This window comes from Nicotiana attenuata, chromosome 11, assembly GCF_001879085.1.
Source record: "Nicotiana attenuata strain UT chromosome 11, NIATTr2, whole genome shotgun sequence".
Classification (NCBI taxonomy): domain Eukaryota; kingdom Viridiplantae; phylum Streptophyta; class Magnoliopsida; order Solanales; family Solanaceae; genus Nicotiana; species Nicotiana attenuata.
Window position 1 is genome coordinate 4,703,267 of NC_031999.1, and position 27,570 is coordinate 4,730,836.

Consider the following 27,570-nt stretch of genomic DNA (forward strand, 5'->3'; position numbering starts at 1 on the left):
AGGTGAGGCAGCCGGCCTAAGTCCAGTTCAGGATTTGTGCATTATTTGATTGATGTTATGGGTCCAATATTAATCTTTGTTGTATTTAGTTTTATCTAAATGGCCTGCTGGGCATTCATGGATATAGGCCTTATTACCCAAGGCATGTTGTGCAGATTTGGGCCTAGTATTAGCAGACCCCTTTTAGAGTTCATTGACCGCCTGCCTGGCCCAACTTCTGGGCTCGATTTTGAGCCCAGTTTTCCCTTTTGAACAGTTTTGGTTTAAGCTTAAGGCCAGAGCTGCTTTAAAAAATTTCAAGGGCCCAGTCACGCACATCAAACCTCTTTCTACAATTATAGCTACCTACTAAGCTCAAGCCAATTCAAGATAAGAATATCATTAGACCTCCTTAAATTAAGTGTAGTTCTCTAAAAATAAATCGAGGTGTGCCATACACAAACAAAGCCCACAATTCATGGCCCTCATAAATTAGATTAAGAGCTAACATTTGTAGTTGCTATAGTTAAATACAATTCCTTTAAAGAGAAATGGATTGAGGTGAGCCATACATAATTAGATCGTCCATGGCCCTCACAAACGTTGTAACTTAGATATTAAAATTGAATCCTCGTAGTTTGCTTTAGGCTCGAGTTAGACTATCATCGTGATTATGTATACGTTCGCGTAACATAATTGTGAATTTAATTCTAAAAAGAGACTCGAGGGATGCGTTCGCGCAACCTCAACCAAAATTTTTCTTAATAAAATAAACAAAGCGTTATTAATTGTGGATATGTTCGCGTGACATGATTTTTGACGCGCGAAAAGAAAGGAGTATACGTACTCGTAACTCAATTCTTTAATTACGAGTAAATCAAGTGATTAAAAGCGGTAAAAGATAAATGCACATAGGTCCTAAAAATGAGTAGTTAAACAATTTAAGCCAAGTATAAATCACTAAGCGACCGTGCTAGAACCACGGAACTCGGGAATGCCTAAAACTTCTCCCGGGTTAACAGAATTCCTTATTTAGAATTTCTGGTTCGCAGACTTTTGAAAGAAAGTCGAAATTTCCTTGATTTGGGATTTAAAATAAACCGGTGACTTGGGACATCAATTAAATTATTCCAGGTGGCGACTCTGATCAAATAAAATAATCCCATCTCGATTAATGTCACTTTAACTGGAAAAACTCCCATATACCCCTCGGGTGGTAAAAAGGAGGTGTGACAGCTCTGGCGACTCTGTTGGGGAAAAGAACCCAGAACTTCTGGTTCAGGGTTCAAGAATTCGAGCTTGTTAAATGTGATTTTATTTGGCTTTATTGTTAATATTACTGTATTTTGTGGGCCTAATGTGCTAATTGCCATTTATTTACCGCTTTGATATTGCTTGAACTGTATTTAAATGTCTTCTTACACCTCCCTCCTGAGTCTGCCGAAAAACGGTGCTCACGTTCGCGTGGCCCACTTTTTTGTTAGAGTTATACCAAATAGAACGGTGTTGGGCAAGCAACAAGGCCGGGCAGACTTTCGTGCTCCCGGTACGTTGCCCCCTCCTCGACTCGAGTTTGTCCGCTCGGGTAAGCCAGGTGTAGAACACAACCCCAGGTTTAAACTTAGAATAACATAACCTCATGCCGGATCCCTAGTAGGAACGTTTATTTGCATCACGTGCATTCGACCTTGGGGACTCAACACAGGGGTTGCGTCCATCTAGGACAGATGTACCCAAAATAACAGACCATCCTGATGCATCCTACGTGCTATATGAATATTTATTTGTTTCGGCTTGCATGTTGACTGGCTAGGAAAAGAAAATCCAGAGAAAAACAAAGAGTGTGGTAGGATAGAGAATTTACCCGGTTCTAAAAATCCCGGTATTTGAAAATGTCTCGAAACTCCGCTAAAATTTTTGAAAGGAAAATGTATTTCGAAAAAAAAAGTGAGTCAAATATCATGTTTTTTTATATGTCAAAATTGACCGACCTACGCGGGTCTGATTCTCACCGGATGTGAGATACGTAGGCAAACCTCATCGGTTCCGGCCCCAATTTTTTTAAAAAAAACTTCAAAAATATTTTCCTTTAATTCCTTCTTTAGAGGCATTTCCTTAGAAAATTCAAAAAAAAAAATATTTTTAAACTCAAAAAATAATTTCCTTCTTTCTGAAGTCTTTCATACGGGAAAAAAAAATAAAAAATAAAAATCAATAAGAAATCAAAATCCAAAATACGGTTTCCTTTATTTTGAAGTATTTTTCCCAAACTACGCAAGATCTTCCGAACTACGCAAGATCTGATTCATGCGGGGTCATGATACATAGGCAATCCCCATTGGATTCGATCATAGCTATAAAATTAACTGAGTGAAAAATAATTTGAATAAACAAAAGAGAAAAGAATGAGTGAAAAAGAAAGAAAAAGTGAAAAAAAGAGCGACATAGAATAAAAGAGTGACAAAAAGAAAAATACAAAGAAAAAGAGAGTGCAAAAAAAAGAAGAAAAAAGAAAGAAAAAGAGCAGCAAAAACAAATTGAAATGAAAAAAAAATTAAGAGTGATTAAAGAGAGGCAGAAATTAAAAGGAAAAAAGTACATACTGAAAGGTTAGTTAAGGCCGGGATGAAACATGCAACCGTTCAAACACATGGTAGAAACGTTTAACTGTTTAGGTGCATTGCATCCAAACATTCGATTTCCTATCTGTTAAGCGTTTCAAAACTAAGAAGGTTGTTGGGCGTGCTGTTAGCCAGGTTCTGTTCAGGTGGTTGGTTTTGTTGGTAATCTGGCTTCCCATCCTTCACAAGTTCCACAGGAAAGGTTCCTATGGCCTCTGAAAGCCATCTACAAATCATCGATCCTGAGGATAGCCCAGCATCGGCTATTCCACAACCAGAATCAGCAGCTGCTGAAGAGAATAGGATTTTGCGTTTCCGCATATTGGAAATGTGGGACACCTGGTCTAATGGTAGGGAACCGCCAAGTGCAATCCCTAGGTTCCCTGAGTTGATCCCCAAGTCAGGTGAGGTTACCAATGCCCCTGTGCCCAACCCGCTCATCCCATGCGGGCACCCTCCAATGCCGTTCAATGTTCCTGGCATGCCTTCTGTGGTTCGCCCCCAGGCGCCAGTTTCTAGAGCACCTCCAATATTGTTCTCTGTAGCACCAGTCTGCACCAGAGCACAACCAGCTTTACCACGGCTGTATGTTGAGCCTCCAATGTTCACCTTTCAGGGTCCACAGCTTCAATCAGAAATAGCATATGTGACTCCATACTCTTTCACTCAACCTCCGCAATATGATCTCTCGGTGGAGCAAGAAAAGGTCATTAATAATCCTGAGCAAGAGGAAATGGCTCGGAAGATGAAGAGCCTGGAACAAATCCTGAAAAACGTGCAAGGCCTAAGTAGCCAAAAGAGTGTCTCATACTCTGACCTCTGTATGTTCCCCCATGTCCACTTGCCAGCTGGCTTCAAGATGCCAAAATTTGAAAAGTACGATGGGCACGGAGACCCGGTCGCTCATCTGAAACGGTACTGTAACCAGCTGAGGGGTGCTGGTGGAAAAGAGGAGCTGCTAATGGCCTATTTTGGGGAAAGCCTCTCCGAAATTGCTTCTGAGTGGTATACGGATCAAGAAATTACCCATTGGCATGTGTGGGATGATATGGCTCGAGATTTTGTCCGCCAGTTCCAATATAATGTAGATATCGCTCCTGACAGAAACACTTTGTCCAATTTGAAAAAGAAAACTGCTGAAAGCTTCCGTGAATATGCTGTCAAAATGGCGCGAGCGAGCTGCCAGGGTAAAGCCTCCAATGGACGAAATTGAAATGGTCACGGTCTTTCTACAGGCCCAAGAGGCGGACTACTTTCAGAACATGATGTCTGCTATGGGAAAGCCATTTGCTGAGGTTATCAAAATTGGGGAGATGGTATAAAGTGGGCTAAAAACGGGTCGAATCTTGAGTCATGCTGCTTTTGAAGCAACATCACCAGATGTTCAAAATGGTTCAGAGGGTTTGATAAATGGAAACGGGAGTGAAGAAGGAGCCATGATGGTTTCTAGCTCGAGGGGGGCCCGCACGTCATTCAGCCAATCATATATGCTTCCTGAGGTCCCTCAACACTATTGTCCCCTTCAAGATGATGCTTATGCCGTGGCACCTCCTCCCTATGCGGTGATGAACGTGCAACCTTACATGCGGCCACAACATTATATACAAAACCGAGATCCACCTCCCATAAGTGCCCATCCATACCAAGCCCCATATATTCCTCAATCAAATGATCCCCGATACAATCCTCGCCCAAGAGAGCCTTTCAGGAAGAATCAGTTCACCCCTATTGGTGAATCGTATTCAAGCTTGTTCAAAAGGCTAATCAGGCTAAATCTTTTGCAGCCAGTGACCTCGAATCGGCCAAACCCCGAGTCCCCGTCGCACCGAGCTGATGTTAGATGTGAATACCACTCTAGAGTAGTGGACACAGTATAGAGGACTGCTAGACCCTCAAAAGCGCAATTGAAGATTTGATTGAAGCTGAAAGAATTATTTTTCGGGATGAAGAAACTTCTGATGTGATGAACAGTCTGTTGCCTAGCCACAACATCGGGCCAATAGTCAGAATGATTTGTGAAGATGAGGAATTTGATCCGGCACTCAAGGCCATTGCAGCCATTGGCGAGACAGAAGAAAAGCCAAAAAATGGTCGCCAAGCATGGAAGTTCCCCATCAGACAGTAGTCTTAGTAGCCAGTCTTGCTATCCTTTCTGCATCTGGATTATCTTACGGTGTGATTCGGATGTTTTACTTTATTGTCTTGCTTTCCGATTTAAACCCTTCTATCTTAAAAAAACTGAAAAAAATAATCAAAAATCAAATGAAATTAATATTTCATTGTCCAAGAATGTCTCTTTTCTTAATCTTGTCATTTTCTTATTCTCTTTTTAGTTCTGTTAAATGCAGATTTCAATAATATGACATGCTTGCGGACTTCATGGTCAGATCCTAAAACGCTGTCAGATTTTGAAATAATGAATCAAGAATTAGAATGCAATAAAGATAAGATTAAGGAAATAAAACAAAGACTCGGAACATCTGAAGGAAAATTGGTTCCAAATTGGAAAGGTCCATACATTACAACAAGAGTACTGTCAAAATAGTGCTTTGTATTTGGAATACATAGAAGGAAATATCCCTGAAAAAACTGTCAATGCAAATGCAACCAAAAGGTACTATGTTAGATCCTCTATATAACATTAATGTTCTCCGGTTGGGATGAAGAAGGCTTTTATTCTCGCTACCCGAACACTATCAACCCTTTGAGCCGGCTCTCATTCTTTGAATACCCCTCTTTGGAACTTGGAAGTTGTTATTGGGGAAAATGAAATGAGTAAAATATTAGAAAAAAAAGAGAAGAAAAAGGAAAATACAAAAAAAAGGAAGAAAAGGGCAAAAAGAAAATGAAATGAAAAATTAAAAAAAAAAAAGGAGAAAGGAAAGGAAAAAGAAAAACAAAGAGAAAACAAAACAAAAAGAAAAGAAAAACAAAAGAAATCAAACAAAGTTGCCTGAACTACGTTCGACTTGATTCCGAAAGGATACGTAGGCAGCCTCTCTGAGGTTCAGCCACACCAAAATAAAAATCCAAATTTCCCCAAAAGTTGAAACTGGGGCAGAAGTTACAATGGTTCGGCGATGGTTCACCTGAAAGGTTCTAAAGTTTTAATTCCATCCAAACTCTTTCTACCCCAAGCCCTGTTCAAGTCCTTCTGATCAATTGGTAAAGATGTTCAAAATTGGAGGATATGGTTCCTTGGATCTGATACAATCAAATGAGAGAAATAAAATGAGATAATCTTATTGGTGAAAACTCATACGGGTACCATAAGGCGATGGTAAGCAGAGAAGTTGAAAATGAGAGTCTTGTTAGTGAAACTCGCAAAGAGCACTATAAGGCGATGGTGAGAAGAGAAATGAAAGAGGTCAACTCGTGAAAACCCACAAAGGGCGCCCCTAATCCAAAAGAGGATCCTCACAAGCATCGGCATCGACAGAGTCCTGGCAAGGTTTGTTGATTTTGAGGCAAAAGTTGTAATGAATTTCTGAGAGTCAGACGGTTTACACAGATCAAGCATCTAGTCCAAAAGGCATGTCATGTTCATTGAAGCACACATGTACTCCAGATAAGTCCTTCTTTGCTTTCCTCAAAAGGGACACTTCTTGTTTTAAACTCATTCCCCATTCCATTTTTTTTGCTTTGAAATCCCTTTTGGTCTAACTCTGTTCTGAAACCAAGACAAAGAAATGATGGTAAGACTGATTTACAAGGTTCTCATTTGATACAAGCTAATATGCAAAAAGGTACCCAACCTCGTCGGGGGTATCAAGTCAACCTCGACAAGCCACGGTGGCTGATGTTTTGAAATTGGAAAACTCCTGAAAAGAAAGGAAATCAAAGTCAAATGCCCACAAAGGCAAAAAAAAGTTAAAAAGGTTGAGTCCCATGTGGCTAACCGTCTTAGCAATGGTTTGAAAATCCAAGGCACCCAAATGATCTGAAATTGAAGTTGGAAGAAAGAAGCCAAAAATGAAAGGCCTATGAAGCCGAAATAAGGTTGGAAAAGGTTAAGTCCCACGCGACTAGCCGTTGCGCCAAAGTTTGAGGAGCCAAAAATTTCCCAATGTCCCGAAGCTAAAAAAAAGAAGGGAAAAAAAAGAAGAAAAAAAAAGAAGAAAAAAAAGAGAAAAAAAGAGAAAAAAAGAAAAGAAAAATAAAAGAAAAAAAAGAAAAACAACAAGTCAGAAGGGTAAGGCGTACAGAGGCAAAATAAAGTCGACAAGATTGAGTTCCACCAACCCACCATCATGGAGAAGTCTGGAAAAATCAGAGGTTCTCCAGGGCCTGAAATGAAATCGGTCCTCAAGGAACATGCAGTTGCAGTTGAGATCTTCATCAAAGAAACCAGGCCAAGATCAAGTGATAGAAACAATCAAGGCCACAAAATCAACAGCTGTTTCAAACTAACAATTGTTCTTTGTTTGAAAACATGAAACAGGTGCAATCCAAAGCAGCCTTGCAAGAACCAGGTGCAACCAAAAGAAACTGCGCAAGGGCTAGAAAAAACTTTGCATCAATAATCAATCCAAAAGGGAAGTCTCCTCCAAATTCTTTCCTGCATTTTTACTCGTTTTCTTAAATAAAAAAAATAAAATAAAAAAGAAAGAAGAAGACAAATTCAAAACCATGGTAGCATAGGGTCTCCAATCTCTAGCTACGTCTTTTCCAACATTGTGTTCCATTCCCTAGTCGATGCCAGCATAACCTGATAATATTTTCCAATATAGGGTCCCACTCCCTAGCTGATGCCAGCATAACCTGGTAATCTTTTCTAACATAGGGTCCCACTCCCCAGCTGATGCCAGCATAACCTGGTATTCTTTTCCAACGTAGGGTCCCACTCCCTAGCTAGTGCCAGCATAACCTGGTAATCTTTTCCAGCATAGGGTCCCACTCCCTAGTTGATTTTCGACATAACCCGATGACTTTCCCAGCCTAACCCGTTGACCTTTTTCGTCATAACCCGATGACTTCCCCAGTATAACCCGAGGACCTTTCCGGCATAATCTGATGACTTCCTCGTCATAACCCGAGGACCTTTCTGGCATAAACCGAAGACATCCCCGGCATAACCCGATGACCTTTTTTCCGGCATAACCCAATGATGTCACGACCCAAAATCTAACCATGGTCGTGATGGCGCCTATCGTGTTACAAGGCAAGCCTACTTTCCAAAATATTACTACTAAATCGATTATAAGAAATTAATAAAATATTTCAATGTTTAAATATTTCATAAACTAAATCAATTCTAAATATAATATAGAAAAATACGGAAATGAGTCTCAAACATTGGGGTGTCACTAAGTCATGAGCGTCTAAAACAATGAACTAAGATATATAAACTGTCTAACTGTCCAAAGAAGAAATAACAAAAGGAGTGTCACACCTCCTTTTTACTACTATCCCAGGAGGGTATAAGGGAGTTTTTTTCAATTTAAATGACAATCGAAACGAGATTATTTATTTAAGATTCAGAGTCGACACTTGGGATATTTTATGGTGTCCCAAGTCACCGGTTCAAAACCGGAATTGAGGAAAGATTGACTCTTATTTATGGTCCGCGAACACAGAAATCTGGGTAAGGAATTTTGTTAACCCGTGAGAAGGTGTTAGACATTCCCGGGTTCCGTGGTTCTAGAACGGTCACTCAACTATTATTATTGGCCTAATCATCTGATTTTAAAACACTTTTAAGCCTATGTGCATTTTTAAACTTTAAAACCGCTTTTAATATTTCAGGAAAATTCAAGGTTATTTAAAACATATCGTAAGCCACGCTACGTGAAATGTACCCCCGAATTTTAATAGCCATGATAATTATTAATCGCGCCTAAAGCAAGCTACGATATTTATGATTCTTCCTAAGCTTCGAGATTATCGGAGAAATGATATTAAGTTGCTTTCACATTACTAATCAAAACGCAAGCATTAGTTTGTTGCTACGAGTATCACAACTTAAACAGACAACTCCACCCTAAAGGAAAGAATACAACACATGATCCCTAACATAATATTGATTCTGTAGTGCATATAAAATAAAACAAGACAATAAAGAAATATAAGAGCAAAATTCAATAGGCCGTCCAAGTTGGAACATATTTAGTGATTAACAGTGTAAACTGCATCCTCCCTATTCATTCAATTACCTAACACGTTGAATCATAAACAAAAGCAACAATTATTCACCGCAAGCTTTTTCTTATGGAAGATGTTTTAAGAAACGTTTATACCTTTCACGACATCGATGATGAACTCTCTCGAAATTGCATTACAAACAAATACCAAAATCTTCGTCCACCTGCTACGAACTCAATCCGACGACCTCTGGATGGAACTCGAATTGGAAACCAATGATAGTACCTCGACGAACGACTGAAATGGACTCCTTGGACAACAATCTCCGATGACTTCGAAGCTCACCGGAAAACTCGAACAAGATCCACGAACTTACTTCAAACGGCCTCAACTCTCAAACGGCGACCTCGACTCTTAATTCTGAAGGTTTCCAATTGAAACCAAACAGTTCCGGCGCATAACGTTGGCCAGCAATGGTGCTTTTAATCTTTCTTACTCACTCGTCTTTAGCCTCTATTTTTCGTGTGTTCTCTCTGTTTTTCCCACCCCTCAATTTGTGCTCTTTTAATTGTGTGTGTTTATTCTCAGTTGAAGAAGATGAAATTAGAATGGGAGGGGGAAAGAGCTGCTTCTTGGAGAAGAAGATGAGTCGATGGGGGTGGGATTTTTGTGCTGAACGGCGGATCTTTTAGTCCTTTAGGATATTAGGCGTTAGTCTATGTATGTCTAGGGTCTATTTTGTGTCTTTTTTATAGGGTTTTTTTTAGGTTAGAAGATATAGGCCTAGGAATAATGGGCTAGGTTCAAAAATTAGGCCTAAAAAATAGGTTAATCGAGCCCAAGTTTTATTCTTTCCCCGCGAACGAGACTAAAAATACGATCTCATTTATCAATTAATCCTACTTAAATAAAAATAACTATTAAAACAAGACTGACCGTTGAAATAAACTATTTTGGTATTTTCAAGATTAAAAATGACTACAAAACAATAATGAAACTATTTTTTGTAATTTTCGTTTTCTTGTAATAAAATAAAGTAAAAGAGTAAAATGGAGTTGAAAAAGCTATATTAGGCCTAAGTTAAATATTTACGTGCTAAAATATGAAAAATCTTGGGGAGGATCAAAAATCACATGTCTACAGCTGCCTCTCTTTGACTAGAAACGCGAAGAGTTTTCGGACAAAGAACGACTAGACAGGTTTTTTGACCCGACCCTTATTTAAGAGATAAAACTAAGAGAAAAGGGGAATGCGACTGAGCCCTGGTATCTATGCTGCCTACATATCCTTGGCTATAAAGGAATCAGGCCACGTGTAGTTCAGAAGTGAGTGAGATGATGGAATATACTGAGGTGGAGAGCCGATTGAGGTGTCGTTCCGCCGAGGTTCCGGTCCGGGATCCGCTTGTTACATCAAAAATCAAAAAATGAAAAAGACTAGCTAAGCTGTCAACTATGAGTTACAAGATTCCTATCTATAAGTTTTCTGAAGCTTGATCTTGAGTCTTGAATGGTTCTTCATGCAGACTTTGGATTTGAACATTGACGCTTGCTAGTTGCAGGTGCTAGCTTATTCTTCTTCAGCTTTTCGGATCAAACCCGGACATACCATACTTGTGACTTTTGTCATGTCTTGAGCAACCCACATCTTTCATCAACTTCTGCATTTGGATTCACTTCTTTCTTTCTTTTCCTTTTTTTTTATTCTTGATTGTGACTAACTTCCGTTGATCATCTCGGACTGTTGACTCGCATTCTTGCCGCGAGCTTCTACCACTTCTAACTTGAAGTGAATTCTGAAATGACTTCCCTTGTTCTCCAGGTGGGCGCCTGATTGCCAATACTTGCACTGTTTTTCCCCAAAACTTGAACTGTTTCCCTTGTTCTCCGGGTGGGCGCCTGATTGCTGAACTTGAACCGTCTTCCTCTGAACATTGCTGCTCTCCCTTTGTTCTCTGGGTGGGCACCTGATTGCTAAAGTTGAATCTTCCTTTCCTCTGAAACTTGAATTGTTTTCCCTTTGTTTTCAAGGTGGGTGCCTGATTGCTGAACTTGAGCCGTCTTCCTTTGAACATTGCTGTTTTTCCTTTGTTCTCCAGGTGGGCGCCTGATTACCAACATTTGAATTGTATTCCTTCCCTCTTAAACTTGAATTGTTTTCCCTTGAAACTTGGACTGTCTTCCCTTGTTCTCCAGGTGGGCGCCTGATTGCTGAAACTTTCTGTGTTCCCTTGTTTTCCATGTGGGTGCCTGCAATCAAAACCAACAAAATTTTCTACCCCAGTTTGCACTAGGAAGATTTGTGAGTTGTTAGCAAAATTGTAAACCACTTATACTATTGATGCAATGATGATAGTAAACTAAAGACTAGACTAGGATGTGCGTCTCTTATGAGTAAAACTAAAAAACTTTGACTTGCAAATGCGTCTGCTAAAAATAAAACCCGAATGATCCAGATTAGAAAGTGCGTCTCCTACGGATGAAACTTGAATGAACCCCAAATAGGAAGTGGGTCTCCTAGTGCCGAACTTAAACGACTCAAACTAGGAAGTGCGGCTTCTAGGGGTGAAATCTCAATTTAGGAAGTGCGTCTCCTAAAACAAAAATATAACCTGAAAAACCCAGACTAGGAAGTGTGTCTCCTAGGGGTTGAACTTCAATGACTCAAACCCGAAAGTGCGTCTCCTAGGGGTAAAATTTTAATGTAGGAAGTGCGTCTCCTAAAACAAAGATATAACCTGAACTACCCAGACTAGGAAGTATGTCTCCTAGGGGTGAACATCAATGACTCAAACTAGGAAGTGCGTCTCCTAGGAATGAACTTAAATGAACCAAATAGGAAGTGTATCTCCTTAAACAAACATATAACCTGAAAACCCAGACTAGGAAGTGCGTCTCATAGGAATGAACTTAAATGAACCAAATAGGAAGTGCGTCTCCTAAAAAGTATAATTTGAAAGATCCCCACTAGGAAGTGCGACTCCTAACAGGTAAAATTTCAATGACTCCAACTAGGACGTGCGTCTCCTAGGGGTGAATTTAAATGACCAAGACTAGGCAGTGCATCTCCTAGGGGTGAAAACTTCAATGACTAAAACTCATATGATATAAACTAGGAAGTGCATCTCTTAAAGGTATATCCCGAAAAATCCAGACTAGGAAGTGCGTCTCCTAGGGGTGGAACTTCAATGACTCAAACTAGGAAGTGCTTCTACTAAGAATGAACTCTCAATTTAGGAAGTGTGTCTCCTATGGGTGAAACTTCAATGACTCAAACTAGGGTGCCTCTCCTATGAATGAACTCTCAATTTAGGAAGTGCGTCTCCTAAAACAAAAATATAACTTGAAAACCCCAGACTAGGAAGTACATCTCCTATGGGTGAAACTTCAATGACTCAAACTAGGAAATGCGTCTCCTAACAAGTATAATTTGAAAGACCCCTACTAGGAAGTGCGTCTCCTAATGGGTAAAACTTCAATGACTCCAACTTGGATGTGCGTCTCCTAGGGATGAAATTAAATGACCAAAAATTAGGAAGTGCGTCTCCTAGGGGTAGAATCTCGATTTAGGAAGTGCTTCTCCTAAAACAAAATATAACTTGAAAATCCAGACTAGGAAGTGTTTCTCCTAGGGTTGATGTGTGATCTTCTCAATAGCCTTTGCGGAAGTAGAACTGGGGCATTACACCTGAAAAATTTAAGCTTCCAAGCTTTGATATGAACATAGCCTTCACCCCTATTTCAGACAAGAAAACTTTTGAGTTTAAACATAGTGGTTGGTTTGTGGCCTTGACTTTGCGGCGATTGCTCCTTCACTTGCCATGATAACTTTGATTTCAACTTGAAAGACATTGCTTGTTCATTGACTAAACACTTTCTCTGTCACCCTTATCGCAGAAAATACCTCTGATCCGTTCAAACCCAATACTCTTTATCTGTTGCATTGTGCTCATGAATTGCCATTTACTGAACCTTTGCATTTCACATGAATCCCAAAGCATGTTGCTTGTTGCCAACTCAGTGCGCCTACTGTTCCTTCCTGACTTATGCCAATTTGATGTGCAAGACAGATTCCATTTTGTGCAATTGGAAAGCTGGTTCCAAATTTTGAAGTGATTTCTCACTTGTTTTGACCAAACAGAGTCAAGAAGAGGAAGTAAACAAGACAAAAGGAACGGAGTAAGGGACATCAGAAAGAGATGATACCTAACAAGAAAATTACAAAGTTGAAACCTATCAGATGTGGACAACAACTCTTATTACCATGACATGCATCTTTCAATTAAGTGGCTTAAACTGTCAAGTAAGTCTAATGTTCAACTCTTGTTGTACCTTTGAGTCGTGAAACCGAGCTTCAATGCTCCGATTATCCTATCTGATTCACAGTCCTTATTCGATTTGTAACGCCTGAAGGGATTTCACCATCAAGCCTCTCTCATTTTGTTCTTTTTCTCAACTCACTGTTGCCTTATGGTGCCTGTGAATGTTTTCACCAATAAGACTCTCTCATTTTTATTTTCCTTGTGCAGAACGAAGTGTTGCCCCTGATGTGAATCATACCTCTAACTCGCTTGACTTAGCACTACTCAAAGATTGATTGGAAGGTCTTTCTTTGGACTGTAATGTGGGCTTTTGGATTTTGTTAGGAAGAAAGGAGAAAGGCTCCAAAAACAACTTAAAAGGGCTCTAAATTACAACTTTTGGAATCAGATCTCTTACAATAACCACAACTTCTACCCCAGTTTTTTTGCTTGGGGACTTTTGAATTTTTATTTTAATGGGGCCGAACCGTGAGGCTGCCTATGTATCCTTAAAAGGAATCAGGTCGAACGTAGTTCATGACATAGGAATTTCTTTGTTTTTTTGGTACTTCTCTCTCTCTTTTTCTTTCCTTTTCTTTTCTTTTCTTTTCTTTTCTTTACTCTTTTCCCATTTTTTCTTTCTCTTTTTCTCTTCTTTTTTCCTTTTTTTCTCTTTTTTATTTTATTTTATTTGTATTTCTAAACTTTGTTTCTGGTTTCAAAAGAGGGATATGAAAGAAAATAAATCAGGTTCAAAGGGGTAACCAAGGATAAAGTGTTTAGATAACAGAATAAAATGCCTTCGTCATTCCAATCTTCAAAGCATGCCAAATACAAACAACACAATTAGAGAACTAAAGAAATCATACGTAATATATTTTGACTGCATCAAAATTGATAGCCATATCCACATATTTGCCTTCTACATCTGTTAAATACAAAATACCATTGGACAACACTCTCATTACCATAAACGGCCCCTGCCAATTAGGGGCAAACTTGCCTTTAGCTTCAACCTGATGCGGCAGGATGCGTTTCAATAGTATTTCTTTATGTTCTATCTACTCAGTTTCATACAATTTGGGCTTGAAGTGATCTCAAAATCCCTTTACTTATTTCCCTCAAATGTCCCTATCATCTTCAAAATTATTTCATTGCTTCATGATTAAACTAACTTTTAAGACCAGGCTTGGAATTATGCGTGCATGTCATGTCACTAGAGCCGGCAATAAAGGAACTATAAAAAGAAAAGAGAACTAAATAAAAAATGACTAGAAATAACAGAAAACAGAAAATTGCATTAGACAGATGGTGAAAGAGTTTGAACAACAAAAGAAGTAAAATAAATTGGGGTTACAACCCTGGAACAAACCTAGACAATACTAAACGAGTTAGTACGAAAAAATAAACTAGGCAAAATAAAAGGATAGAAAGGTTTGAAGCACAAGACAATATCCGGATTACAACCCTGAAAATAACCCGGACAACAGAAATGACAACAAAATAAACCACCAAGACTCCTCTCTAGCTAGCCAAGAGATGGAGCGTCTTTCCAATTACCAAGCACGGCATCTTAGCCACTGGGTTCCACATCAATATTGCCAAGACCATTAACAACTTCAATATCATTAACTTCAGTCAACAAGTTCCCAAGAGGATTCGCATGCTCCCTATCACTGTCACTAATCACAATTACACCTTCTTGAATCATTCTTTCTATTTTCCTTTTCAAAGAACGACAATTTTGAATGTTATGCCCCTGGACATTAGAGTGGTACATGCATCGTACAATAGGATCAAAGACTTTTGCATATGGGTCTGGAGTATAGCCGAGGAGTAGCTCAATCAGGCCAGAATGCTTTAATTTTTCAAACAAGCTTGCGTAGGACTCCCCAATTGGCGTGAAACTATTTCTTTGCCTTTGTTCCCTTCTCTGCCCCTGTTTTCTGGGGTTGTTGGGTGCTCGAAAATGTTGTGAAGGCAAGAATGCATTATGCGGTGCTGGCGCTCGCCATAGGGAGTGACCTGGTGGTTGGACATATGACCGGTCATTGTTCGGAGGATAATACTGAGGTGGATTATGTGGATCTCGGGGATAGGTTTGGTGTTGGAGTTGAGGCTAGGTATATTGGTGAGGCGGACCCGTTGAACCATGTCCTGATCCTGAGACAACCATGGCAACATCATCATGTTCCTTCTGACCCAGCAAGCTTCCTCTGTCGTTCTGAATTGCTTGTGTTGTTGCTTTTAAAGCAGAATAACTCATGATCTTGCTAGACTTCAGCCCATCTTCTACCATTTCTCCCATTTTTACCACATCATTAAAAGGCCTACCCACAGCCGTGATCAAATGCCCAAAGTAAGTTGGTTCTTGAGCTTGAAGAAAGTACTCGACCATCTCTTTTTCTTCCATCGGAGGATTGACTCTAGCAGCTTGCTCTCTCCATCTAAGACCGTATCCCTAAAGCTTTCATTAGGCTTCTTTTAGTCTTGGCGAGGTACATGCGATCCGGGACGATTTCTATATTATACTGAAAGTGCCTGGCAAAGGCCTGAGCCATATCGTCCCACGTGTACCACCTGCTAGCATCTTGGCGGGTGTACCACTCCAGAGCTGCCCCACTCCGACTCTGACTGAAATACGCCATCAATAATTTGTCTTTCCCACCGGCGCCTCTCATCTTACTGCAGTAACCTCTCAAATAGGCCACGGGATCTCCATGCCTGTCATACAATCAAACTTTGGCATCTTAAACCCAGCAGGCGGTTGGACGTCAGGAAACAAGCACAAGTCTTTGTAAGCCACGCTCATCTGGCTCCCTATCCCTTACATATTTTTTAAAGACTGCTCTGAGATTTTCACCTTCCTGGATATCTCATCTTGCTCCACTATCTTACCAGGCTTTTCAGTTTCACTAGGAGCCTCAAAATGAGGAGCGTGAGAGTATGGATCCGAGACTTTGAAAGTTGGTTCTGGAGCATAGTGTTGGGCATCGGGGATTTTGAACATAGTCTCGTTAGAGGATCGAGGAAAAGTAGCTGGAGGAGGAGCTACAAGAGCATGAGTGGCCAAAGGAGCGGGATATGATGTGCTTTTGGCGGGTAGAGTGTGAAAAGGTTGTGGGGAGATATCAGCAGCAGCGGGAATCTGGATTTGTGATAGTGGTGGGATAGTTGGAGGGTTTTCAGTGTAGTTAGCAGGGAATGAAGGTGGAGGATGCCCCTTGATCCAAGACTGATACATTTCTACCATCTGTTGTTTCAACATTTGGACCTCCCCTTTCAATTTAGACTCCGACTCCACAAACTCCCTCGACGGATCAACAACTCTAGTGTCTAGGTCTTTGCTAGTCATGGCTACCTTGCTCTTTGAATTTGTGTTGTATGGATGAGTTACCTTAAGAACCACAAACCAACCACCCTTCTGCTCAATGGAGATAACAAAAAGGAACAAAATGAGGTCATCACGTTAGCGTTAGGGCATTTAACAGCTGCAAATATCACACTGTGTGCAATGCACCTAGCAACAATTAACAGTTCAAAAATGACTTCGAGGGCCACAAGGTCACTTGGCATTATCCTAATTTGTTCATTTCAATCTTCTCTTTTCTTTTCTTTTCTGGCACTTCTTGGCTTGCTCATTTTCCTTCCTCTTTTTTTTCTTCTAATTATCGCTCTTTTCTTTCCTCTCATTTCTCATGTCCCACAACTTCACCCTCTTTTTTTTTTCTTTTCTTTCTTTTTTTTCTTTTTCTTTTTTCTCTTAATAATAAAAAAATGCTTCGATCGAACCCTATGTAGGTTGCCTACGTATCATGACGCCGCATGAATCAGATCTTTGCGTATTTCGGAAAGATCGGGAATAAAGGAAACAAACTAACGTTCTCTTTTTTTTTTACCTTAAAGACTACTCTGACAAGAAAAGGGAAATAAAAGAAACAAATCTCTTTTTTTTTGTTTTGAATTTTCCAGACTTAACCTATTCTAAACTTTAGCATATTTTTTCTTTTTTTTTTCTTTTTGAAATAAATACCCTATGGGTAATTATTAAGGAAAAAACCTAGAAGAGAAAAATATTTTTTTGATTCTTTTTTTAAGGAAGGAAATCTAAAGAATAAACCAGAGAAAAATATTTTGAATTTTCATTTGATATCTCTAAAGAAAGATTTCGAAACTTGAAATGAAGAAGATAAAAAATATTTTTGGATTTCAGTTTTTGATTACCTAAGGAAGAAACTTTAAAGATAAACAAAAGATAAAGTATGTTTTTTTTTTCTTCTATGTACAATATCCTAAAGTTCTAGTAAAAATAAAAGAAATTTTTTTTTTATTTTTTCATTAATTTTCCCAAAGAAGAACCTCAAAAGAATTTTTTTTTTTGGATTTTTGGAATTAATATCTTAAAAGAAAATTTTTAAAGAGGTACTAAAAGAATTCTCTTCTCTTTTCTTTTTTTTGAATTTTTGGTCTTAATGTAATAAAAGGAAATATAAAAGTAATTTTTATTTTTAGTTCTAGATATTAATTTCCTAAAATAAAATCACCTCAAACTTTCTTTTTAATTTCTAGGAGTAGTATTTCTAAAGAAAATTCTAACAAAAACGTAAAATATCTCTTTTTTTTGGATTCTTGATTTATAATACATTTTCAAATGCAAAATAGAAATAATAACAAAAGACTCGACAAACTTAACTGGACTACGAAAGACTCTAGCATCAACTAAATGACTGAATACTACTATACGAGACTAGAAAGCAAAATATGAACAATAGACTCAAAAATATAAAAAGACTCCTCAGGCAGCTCCTGAATGCAGTGTTCCTGGGGTATCTGTCATGCTAAAACTCCGATAAGTAGATCCACACCTGTATGAGAAAACTTCAACCAACACTATGTGAGACAATAACATTCCCTACTAGACACATGCAAGACATGACTGTGACTATTTTTCTAAAATTAACCTATGCGGCTAAAAATGCAAGATTTGGCTAAGACCCCGCGAAGCCAAGAACCTAAGATTTACTAGGAAGACCGGACCCTATGTGGGTTGTCTACGTATCACGCCCCGAAAGACGAGAATCAGGTATGCGTAGTTCGGGCAAATTGGATACAGCGAGAATTAAAAAAAACTAATTTAGAGAAAAATATGTTTTTGTCTTTTTTTTTTTTTGAAAAAAATGACGAAACATGTAAACTCTTTTTGGATTTTTTTTTCCTTTTTTTTTTTGATTTTCTGATTTTCGGAAAAATGATGAAAAAGTGCAATATCTTTTTGTTTTTTTGAATTTTCAAGCCGTTTTTTTAAACCAAAATGTGACAGAAAATATAATTGGGTCCTATTCGCTTTATCCTCACACTTCACTCTCTCTTTTTTTCTTTTTTCATTCGCCCTCAATTATCATTGGTCCGTCAAATGACCCTTTTACCCTTGAAGAAATGCAACATATAGCACATAGGATGCATCAAGATGGTTTATTATTTTGGGTACACCTGTCCTGGATAGACCCAACCCCTGTGTTGAGTCCCATAAGTCAAATGCATGTGATGCAACAAACATTCCTACTAGGGATCCGGGATGAGGCTATGTTATTCTAGGTTTAAAAACCTGGGTTTATTTTTTCTAAACCTGGCTTACCCAAGCGGACAGCTCGAGCCGAGGGGGGCAGCGTATCGGGAATACAGAAGCTTACCCGGCTTTGCAACTTGTCCGAGCCTCGTTCTAAAATTGGGATATGACTCTAACAGAAAAGAAGTGCACACTTCCCAGATGATTTAGAAGACTCAGAGAGAGGAGGGTTTCGCAATAATTTATATACAGTTCAACAATATCAAAGCGGTAAAAAGCAACATTTAGCACATTAGGCCCAAACATGTGAACAAAACCAGATAATAAATAAAACCAAATATAACAATTAATCTAAGCTCGAATTCTTGATACCTGAACTTGAAGTTCTGGGTTATTGTTTCCCAGCAGAGTCGGCAGAGCTGTCACACCTCCTTTTTCCTCACCCTCGGAAGGGTATAAGAGAGTTTTTCCAATTTAAGTGACAATCGAAACGGAATTATTTATTTAAGATTCAGAGTCGCCACTTGGGATAATTTATGGTGTCCCAAGTCACCGGTTTAAATCCTGAATCGAGGAAAGATTGACTCTTATTTATGGTCAGCGAACACAGAAATCCGGGTAAGGAATTTTGTTAACCCAGGAGAAGGTGTTAGGCATTCCCGGGTTCCGTGGTTCTAGCTCGCTCAACTGTTATTATTGGCCTAATCATCTGATTTTAAAATGCTTTTAAGTCTATGTGCATTTTTAAGTTTAAAACCGCTTTTAATATTACAGGAAAATTCAAGGTTATTTAAAACATATCGTAAGCCACGCTACATAAAAAGCACCTGTGATTCACGACACATTCTATTTAACCTTGTTGGAAATTAGAACCGGGGCATATGAAATGCATCCCGGATTTTAATAGCCGTGATAATTATTAATCGCGTCTAAAGCAAGCTACGATGTTTACGATTCTTCCTAAGCTTCGAGATTATCGGAGAAATGAAATTAAGTTGCTTTCAAATTACTAATAAAAAGGCAAGCATTAGTTTGTTGCTACGAGTATCACAACTTCAACAGACAACTCCACCCTAAAGGAAAGAATACAGCACATGATCCCTAACATAATATTGATTCTGTAGTGCATATAAAATAAAACAAGACAATTAAGAAATATAAGAGCAAAATTTCAATAGGCCGTCCAAATTGGAACATATTTAGTGATTAACAGCGTAAACTGTATCCTCCCAATTCATTCAATTACCTATCACGTTGAATCATAAACAAAAGCAACAATCGTTCACCGCAAGCTTTTTCTTATGCAAGATGTTTTAAGAAACGTTTATACCTTTCACGACATCGATGATGAACTCTCTCGAAATTGCATTACAAACAAATACCAAAATCTTCGTCCACCTGCTACGAACTCAATCCGACGACCTCTGGACGGAACTCAAACCGGAAACCATTGATAGTACCTCGACGAACGACTGAAATGGACTCCTTGGACAACGATCTCCGATGACTTCGAAGCTTGGCGGAAAACACGAACAAGAACCGCGAACTGACTTCAAATGGCCTCAACTCTCAAACGGCGACCTCGACTCTCAGATCTAAAGGTTTCCAATTGAAACCAAACGGTTCCGGCGCATAACGTTGGCCAGCAATGGTGCTTTTAATCTTTCTTACTCACACGTCTTTAGCCTCTATTTTACGTGTGTTCTCTCTATTTTTCCCACCCCTCAATTTGTGCTCTTTTAATTGTGTATGTGTTGAAGAAGATGAAATCAGAATGGGAGGGGGAAAGAGCTGCTTCTTGGAGAAGAAGATGAGTCGATGGGGGTGGGATTTTGTGCTGAACGGCGGATCTTTTAGTCCTTTAGGATATTAGGCGTTAGTATATGTAGGTCTAGGGTCTATTTTATGTCTTTTTTATAGGGTTTTTTAGATTAGGGGTATGGACCTAGGAATTATGAGCTTGGTAGTATGGCAATGTTCAAAAATTAGGCCTAAAAAATGGGTTGCTCGAGCCAAAGTTTTATTCTTTTCCCGCGAACGAGACTAAAAATACGATCTCATTTATTAATTAATCCTACTTAAACAAAAATAACTATTAAAACAAGACTGACCGTTAAAACAAAACTAGTTTTGGCATTTTCAAAATTAAAAATGACTAAAATACAATAATGAAACTATTTTTTGTAATTTTCGTTTTCTTGTAATAAAATAAGTAAAAGAGTACAAATGAGTTGAAATAACTATATTAGGCCTAAGTTAAATATTTACGTGCTAAAATATAAAAAATCTTGGGGAGTGTCAAAAATCACATGTCTACAAGGAGTAACAAGGTCGTGCGGACACTAGCAGCTACCTTGGAGTCTCCAAAGATAGCCGGTCTGAACTCAACAATCGCCGCGCTTGGATCTGCACATAAAGTGCAGGGTGTAGTATGAGTACAACCACCTTAGTAGTAACAGAAATAACTAAGGAACTGAGCAGTAGTGACGAGCTAAGTAAAATAGTCTAATTATTTATTTTCACAAATTACAATAAACATGAATAAATAGGTAAATTTCATAAAACCAAAAAATACCACAAAGAAATTACCAGGTAAGTGCAGCAACAACAAAAGTAAATGCAACCTCACAGCAATGTCACTCCATCACTCATCACTCACACTCAGCACTCAGCACCCATCACTCAATACACTCAACACTCTACGCTCACTGGGGGTGTGTACAGACCCCGGAGGGGCTCCCAAAGCCCAAGTGCTAAGCACAGACAACTCACGTGCTACCTTATCAATACATGGATCCGCACGGTCAACTCACGTGCTACGCGGACAACTCACGCACTATGATATCAATACCTGGACCCGCACGGTCAACTCACGAGCTATGCGGACAACTCACACTCTATGGTATTAATATCCTCACAATCAAGACCTCGGCCTTATTCAATCATCTACCTCACTATTATCACCATCATCAACAAATAAGGGGACACAACCCACATCAAGTATCACAATATATTAGCAGATAATAGAGAATGAGGTAAACACGTACAATAATTTCTTTGACTTAGTAAAAATAATGTGAGCATGAATAAATCTAAACATGATCTCTAACAAGAAGGCAAACAAGTTCAACAACAAGTAACTACTGTTGATGCCCCCTTTTTCTCTAAAAGCGAGAATCGGGTTTACGACATTTGGGAAGACAACTCTTTTCCCGTTTGGGAATTGGGTTTTTGGATTTTGGAGAGTCGCCACCTAATGATTATAGTGCATTAGGACACTTTTAGAAGAATTAAAGATGAAAACTAGAGTTTGGGTAAGGGCTTGAAATTATCTCGAGGGGAAGGTGTTAGACACCACTCAAGATCCACTAGTGTAGTTCCCGGCCATGCTACATTTGTGATTTTAAATGCATACACGAATAAACAAGCAAGTATTGCAAATTCAAATAAGAAAGCATAAAAGGGTTAAAAGATGTGCTGAAATTCAGGAAGGAAACAGTTTTGTGATTGAAGGGATACGCAAGTAAAGGGAGGGGTCAAACAATTGGTGCAAGCAACTTAAAAAAAGAAGTGCAAGAAACAGAAGTTGAAGGTGCGACAACTTTTAAAATTCTGAAAATTATTGAGCTAATAAAGAGGGAGGGGGGTCCTAGGTTTTTACATTACATGGATCATTCGCACAACACTGATACCCAATTGTACGCGTAGTGTTATCGTGTAATCATCATCTCCATGTCTACCCTCCCCACCCCGTCAAGGTATTAAAGCGCGGAATGGTATCGTTTACTTAGTGCATGCTATTACCCGTCCCGATCATATCAGTCCTGGAGGTAAATGGACTACTAATCCTAAAGGGAAAGGGGTTTGGGGATTTTAGAAGTTTCAAAGGATAAAATGCTAAGGCGTCAACCAAAACAAATAGTTGCAAATAAAAGGGGAAGCAAACAAGCATTCAGGGCTCAAATATGCCTCCATCTCATTCGAAAATCACAGAATTTAGCATGTCTTTCACGTACTGATTTTTGGTCTTATTTAAATAAAGCGACGAGCGGACTGGTTCAACACATATTTTTAGGTTAAAAGTCTACATTAGGCATACTCGAATGCAGTTGTTTGAAAACTGATCTGATTGACTTAAGTGTTAATTAGAACTAGGTGTGACATATACCGATTTTAGAAACAGATGCACAAACTAACAGGGTTACTAATTTTAGCGAGACAATACAAGTTTAACAACTAGTATTATCTCTATTTAGATTCGAAACTTCCTATAGGCATGCTTTCTATATGAATAATGATTTGGACACCCTTTAGACATTAACAACATCCTAGGAGCATGGCATCTACATGCAGTTTTTATTATTTAAACCTACAAATAGTTTGCCTAATGACGTTTTGCAGAATGCAGCAGTTTGGTAGACCATGTTTTATATGAAATTGCGGAACAATTAGGAACTAAACTATATGCAGGACATCTATGCGTATTTGCAGGAATTAAATATTAAACCAATGAGCATGATTTCTAGACGTGAGTTTTGTAGAAATTAAAGTTTAAAAACCTATAGGCATGATTTCTAGGCGGACATGCAGAAATGAAAGTTGAAAATCTATAGGCATGATTTCTAGGCAGATATGCAGAAATAAGAGTTTAAACTCTATAGGCATGATTTCTAGGCGGATATGCATAAATAAAAGTTGAAAACCTATAGGCATGATTTCTAGGTGCGCTTGCAGAAATAAAAGAAAATTTAAACCTATAGGCAGGATCTCTACCCTTGGTGCAGAAAGTAAATCCCATCCCCCATTCTTCACTAAGTTCCCCAGAGTTTATACAAATTATTACAACCCAAAAGAAACAACTGAAATAATAAAAATACATCAGAAATCCTCAGCTATATACGAGAAGCCTAATCCAGACTTGAGGCGTAATAATATGAGATGGAACCACTTCCGAGATCCAGATTTCCAAGCCTTTTCTTATCTAAGGTGTTTCAGAGATCCAAGGGATTTCAGGAATCCCAGGCAGTGCATACACCCAAGATATTCATAGAAATTGAGTTGTGCAGTGTGGAAGAGCCAGCCCTTATGTATCCAAGTTCAGAGGGAGCTCCAGGGTCCCAAGGCAAGGCTCACACAAGGGGGGCAGAACTTAAATTCTAGGAGTTGAGTGTAAGTGCAATAGAAAAGGGTAAGAGGACTACCCAGGCAGGTTGGTGGTCATGCCCAGCCACAATAAGACTGGCACACCCCTGACCAAACATATGATCAAGCATTTAGGGAGTACAGACCTACTGGAGGTCAAGCCATGGCCTGAAGAGTAATCAGAAGTACTGGCAGGCCAAGGCTGTTACTCAGCATACACACAGTAGGGAATGGGGATGGGAAATTGACAAGCTTAGGACCCCAAAGGGTCCAGTTCATAGCCATGGACAATGATTTCAGACATTGCCATGTTTCTAAACCATAACTTAAAGCATACAAAGGGGATATGAGGGTTTGGGATTCATAAAGTATCAAATACATGACAAACAACTGACAGGATGCACTTGTAAATTAACATTGAATTACAAGGGAAGGGAAACATGTTACAGCAAGCTAGAAACAAATATTAACCAAGAAAGACATGAACAGAAATAGGCAGGAATGAAACACATTGTTGTTGGGACATGTAAATTAACTGGAACGTACCAGTAGAGAAGCAAAAAGTGCAGAAGAAAGTAGAGTAAACAAAGTCCACAGTAGCACAAGTAGCAGAAAGAGGGAGAGAGTTTTAAGTGAGAATGATTTTTGAACTCAGATTGCTTTCTGTGTTCGTGTGTGTTCAAAGAAAAGGGAGGAGAGTATTTATAGCTTTGAAAACGTGTACAGAAATAAGGTAACAAGTACAAATCTATCACAAATATAGCATGGTCACAAATCAGAATCAAATTAGTATAAGACTCCCCTTTAATCAAGGGATTCTTATTCAAACGGATACTAACAGGATTTAAATAAGGAAAGGGAGAATAAGCCTTGTAAATAGAATGGTTGTTGCCATAAAAGAAGCAGTAAGGTAATACAATGGGCAATTAAGTCTAAGTACAGGGTTTGAAATTATTTTTGGAAAGATTCAGGGAGGCCCATCAAAGGAAAAGAATCAATTACCCCTTAACAGGCGAGTAAAATTAGAATTTCACAAAGGAAAAGTTTTGAAAATTAATCACAAGTTTTGAGAATCGATTACAAAAGGAACTCGGTATATATAGATGAATGCACAAATAATAGACACGTGAAGCCAAGTTATGGCAAAATAACAGCATATAGTAGTAACTAAAAGGAAGACATTCGAAGCATGATAGTCAAGTTTCAGTGTTTAACAATAGAGAAGAAGATCAGAAACATGCAAAGAACTTAGAACCAAAAATAGTCAAGAGAATGGAAGCACACTGCAATTTTACAAACGAGTTGCACAAACAACTTCAAAGAAATCGAATAGTCCCCAAAGAAACTAGGGTTTTCGAAAATCAATCGAGTTTAGAGGAGATAAGCAGATAAACAAATAAACAGGTTCAGAATCTCGGATAAGCCCCAAAAAATTAGGGTTTTCACTATGCTAACTCGGATATAGAAGGAGGTAAATCAAGTGAATACTAACAAGCAGAAACTCAAACAAAATCACAAAATTAGGGTTTTCAACATGCTAATCTCAAATAAAAATTAAGGTAAATCAAACGACCATAAACAAACAAACCAAGAAACTTAAACAAAAACCCCAAGAAAACATGCTAACTCAGATAGAAGATAACACAAACAAAACACAGTAAAACATGTCGATAATCAAAGAAGAGTGATTTGAAATAACTTAACATGAAACCCTAGTTAAAAGAACAAAGAGTTTTGAAACCAAAAATTAGGGAATCTTCGAGAAAAACGCATAGAAGGTTCACACACACATAGATCCAGAACAGATCTAAAATAAATCGAAGGAACCTTAGAGATTAAGGTTTTGCAAGAAACCTAGGTGACGAGATAGGCTTTGGAAACCATCGATCTGAGCAGAGAAGTCGAAGATCCAACTCGAATAGCCATGACTGGTCGGACAAAGGTTGAAGACGACCGGAGAACAGTCATCGAACAAAGCTTGGTCGGAACCCTTCAAGATCTGGTCATTGGACCTTTAGAAGTGAGCACACAGAAGCCATGAGAGGCTAGTATAGGCCTCCGATGAGCCTGAGAAGCCATAGATTAGGGTTTCGATGAGAGGCGACGGCTAGGGTTTGAGGTAGGTTGAGAGAGGAGAGGATTCAGAGGCGGCGGTCGAGAGAAATGAGGTAGGGTTTTAGGGTCATTTGAATTTAAAAAGGAAAGGGAAGAGGTGAGCCGTTGATCTAAAGGATCAACGGCTGGGATTAAACGGGTTAAATGAAGAACGGGTTTGGGTATAATAGGAAAGGGTATGGGTCGGGTAGGCGTGTTAATTGGGCTGGGTAATTGGGTTTCCAATTGGGGCTGAAATGGAGTGCCAAATTGACTAAAATTGAAAAGCAATAAGGCCAGATCGTAAATAGCCAATTTTCCCCTTTTAATTTTATAAAAATGGTAATATTGATTTTAAAACAAATTAAACATACTGGGTAAATAAGTATTATATAAATATCAATTAAAAAATGCTGGGATTAATTTTAAATATCATAAATTACAAGATAGGCTATAATTGCAATTATATGCAATTTAGCTTTAAAATACCAAACAAATTTGTAAAAAATATGCAAAAATTAATTTAATTATATTTAGGTGTAAATGTCAAAATGAAATGAATTATTCACCAAAATGATAATTTGGGAATAATTATTGGATTTTGTTGTATTAAAATAGGCAATAAATTGGGTTTAAAAATCATTAAAAGTGCCAAAAATCTTGGGTGTGCTTATATATGCACCAATATGCTATTTTGGAAATATTTGGGTATAAAAAATACTTAGGGAAAAATTGGGTATCAACAACTACGTAAACACAGATAATGACTATTAGGCCTCAAGCCTAACGGGACGGACCAAGTCCCAATCCCTCGCGGTGCACACCCAAAAGGAACATTATCAATCATCTAAAAAATGGAATAAAAAAAAGAATAGGGAAAAGCCGGCTATCGGAATCGAACCGATGACCATCGCATTACAAATGCGATGCTCTAACCTCTGAGCTAAACGGGCCCACATAACAGAAATCTTATATGCATAGTAATTGACTAAACTATTGAAATTGGAATCTTAGTTATTAACTATTCAATATTATATTGAATATTCTAGAACATATGGATTAATATAGCGATATAGAATTTCGATTTATCACAATTCTAATACTACACACCCGTCACATAGTATGGGTATCACCACCAAACAATCACATGATATCAATTTCTTCGGGTTTATACCCTCAAAGCCAAAGTTAAAACTGTTACTTACCTCAACCGCGTAAAATTCTACTCCGGGATGCCCTCGTCTCTGGACTCGGTCTCCAAAAGCCCCTAATCCAACCATAAAAGATTAATACCATCACCATGTGCTAAAGAATCGAATTCCACAATAAAAACTACAAAATATGCCAAAAATCCGAAATCGGCCAAAATCCGGCCCCCGGGACCACGTCTCAGAATTAGTCAAAAATAGCAGAGTCATAAACCTAGCTCTCTCCCGAGTCTAACCATATAAAATTTATCAAAATCGGACTACGTTTGGTCCCTCAAATCCTCACTTAAAACTCTCCAAAACTCAAACCCTAATTCCCTCAATTTCACTTGAAAATCATCAATCAAATCCCAAAAACAATGATCGATTCATGAAATATAACCAAAACCTAGTAGAGAACACTTACCCCCAATCCATATGGTGAAAATCGCCTCCAAAATCGCCCAAATTCGAGCTCCCCAACTCAAAATATGACCGAATGAACAAACCCTAGTTTTATATGTTTTTTGTCAGCTATTCTGCCTCGTTTCTCATGCCAGACGATCCTGCAACGTGTAATTTATGCCTCCAATAGATTCC

General features: G+C 38.6%; 1 protein-coding gene and 1 non-coding gene across 2 annotated transcripts; both read right to left on the minus strand.

The window, feature by feature from the left end:
- On the minus strand, positions 4,485-7,014 carry LOC109234663. Its single transcript, XM_019400732.1, has 5 exons — positions 6,847-7,014; positions 6,500-6,677; positions 6,356-6,421; positions 6,164-6,270; positions 4,485-4,579 (listed from the first exon to the last, which is right to left on the minus strand). The coding sequence occupies exons 1-5, from the start codon at positions 6,914-6,916 to the stop codon at positions 4,485-4,487; spliced, it is 516 nt and encodes a 171-aa protein (XP_019256277.1). The 5' UTR covers positions 6,917-7,014.
- On the minus strand, positions 26,664-26,736 carry TRNAT-UGU. The gene has a single exon. It is a non-coding gene; the product is annotated as a tRNA-Thr (tRNA).

Bases quoted from the DNA above. Each gene is read 5' to 3' on its own strand.
- LOC109234663 (XM_019400732.1), bottom strand. From the start codon at position 6,916: ATGTTCCTTGAGGACCGATTTCATTTCAGGCCCTGGAGAACCTCTGAT. The intron at 6,678-6,846 runs GTGGGTTGGTGG...TCTTTTTTTTAG, and splicing joins TTCCAGACTTCTCCATGATG to CTTCGGGACATTGGGAAATT. The intron at 4,580-6,163 runs GTACATGTGTGC...TGTTGTGGCTAG, and splicing joins CAAAGAAGGACTTATCTGGA to GCAACAGACTGTTCATCACA.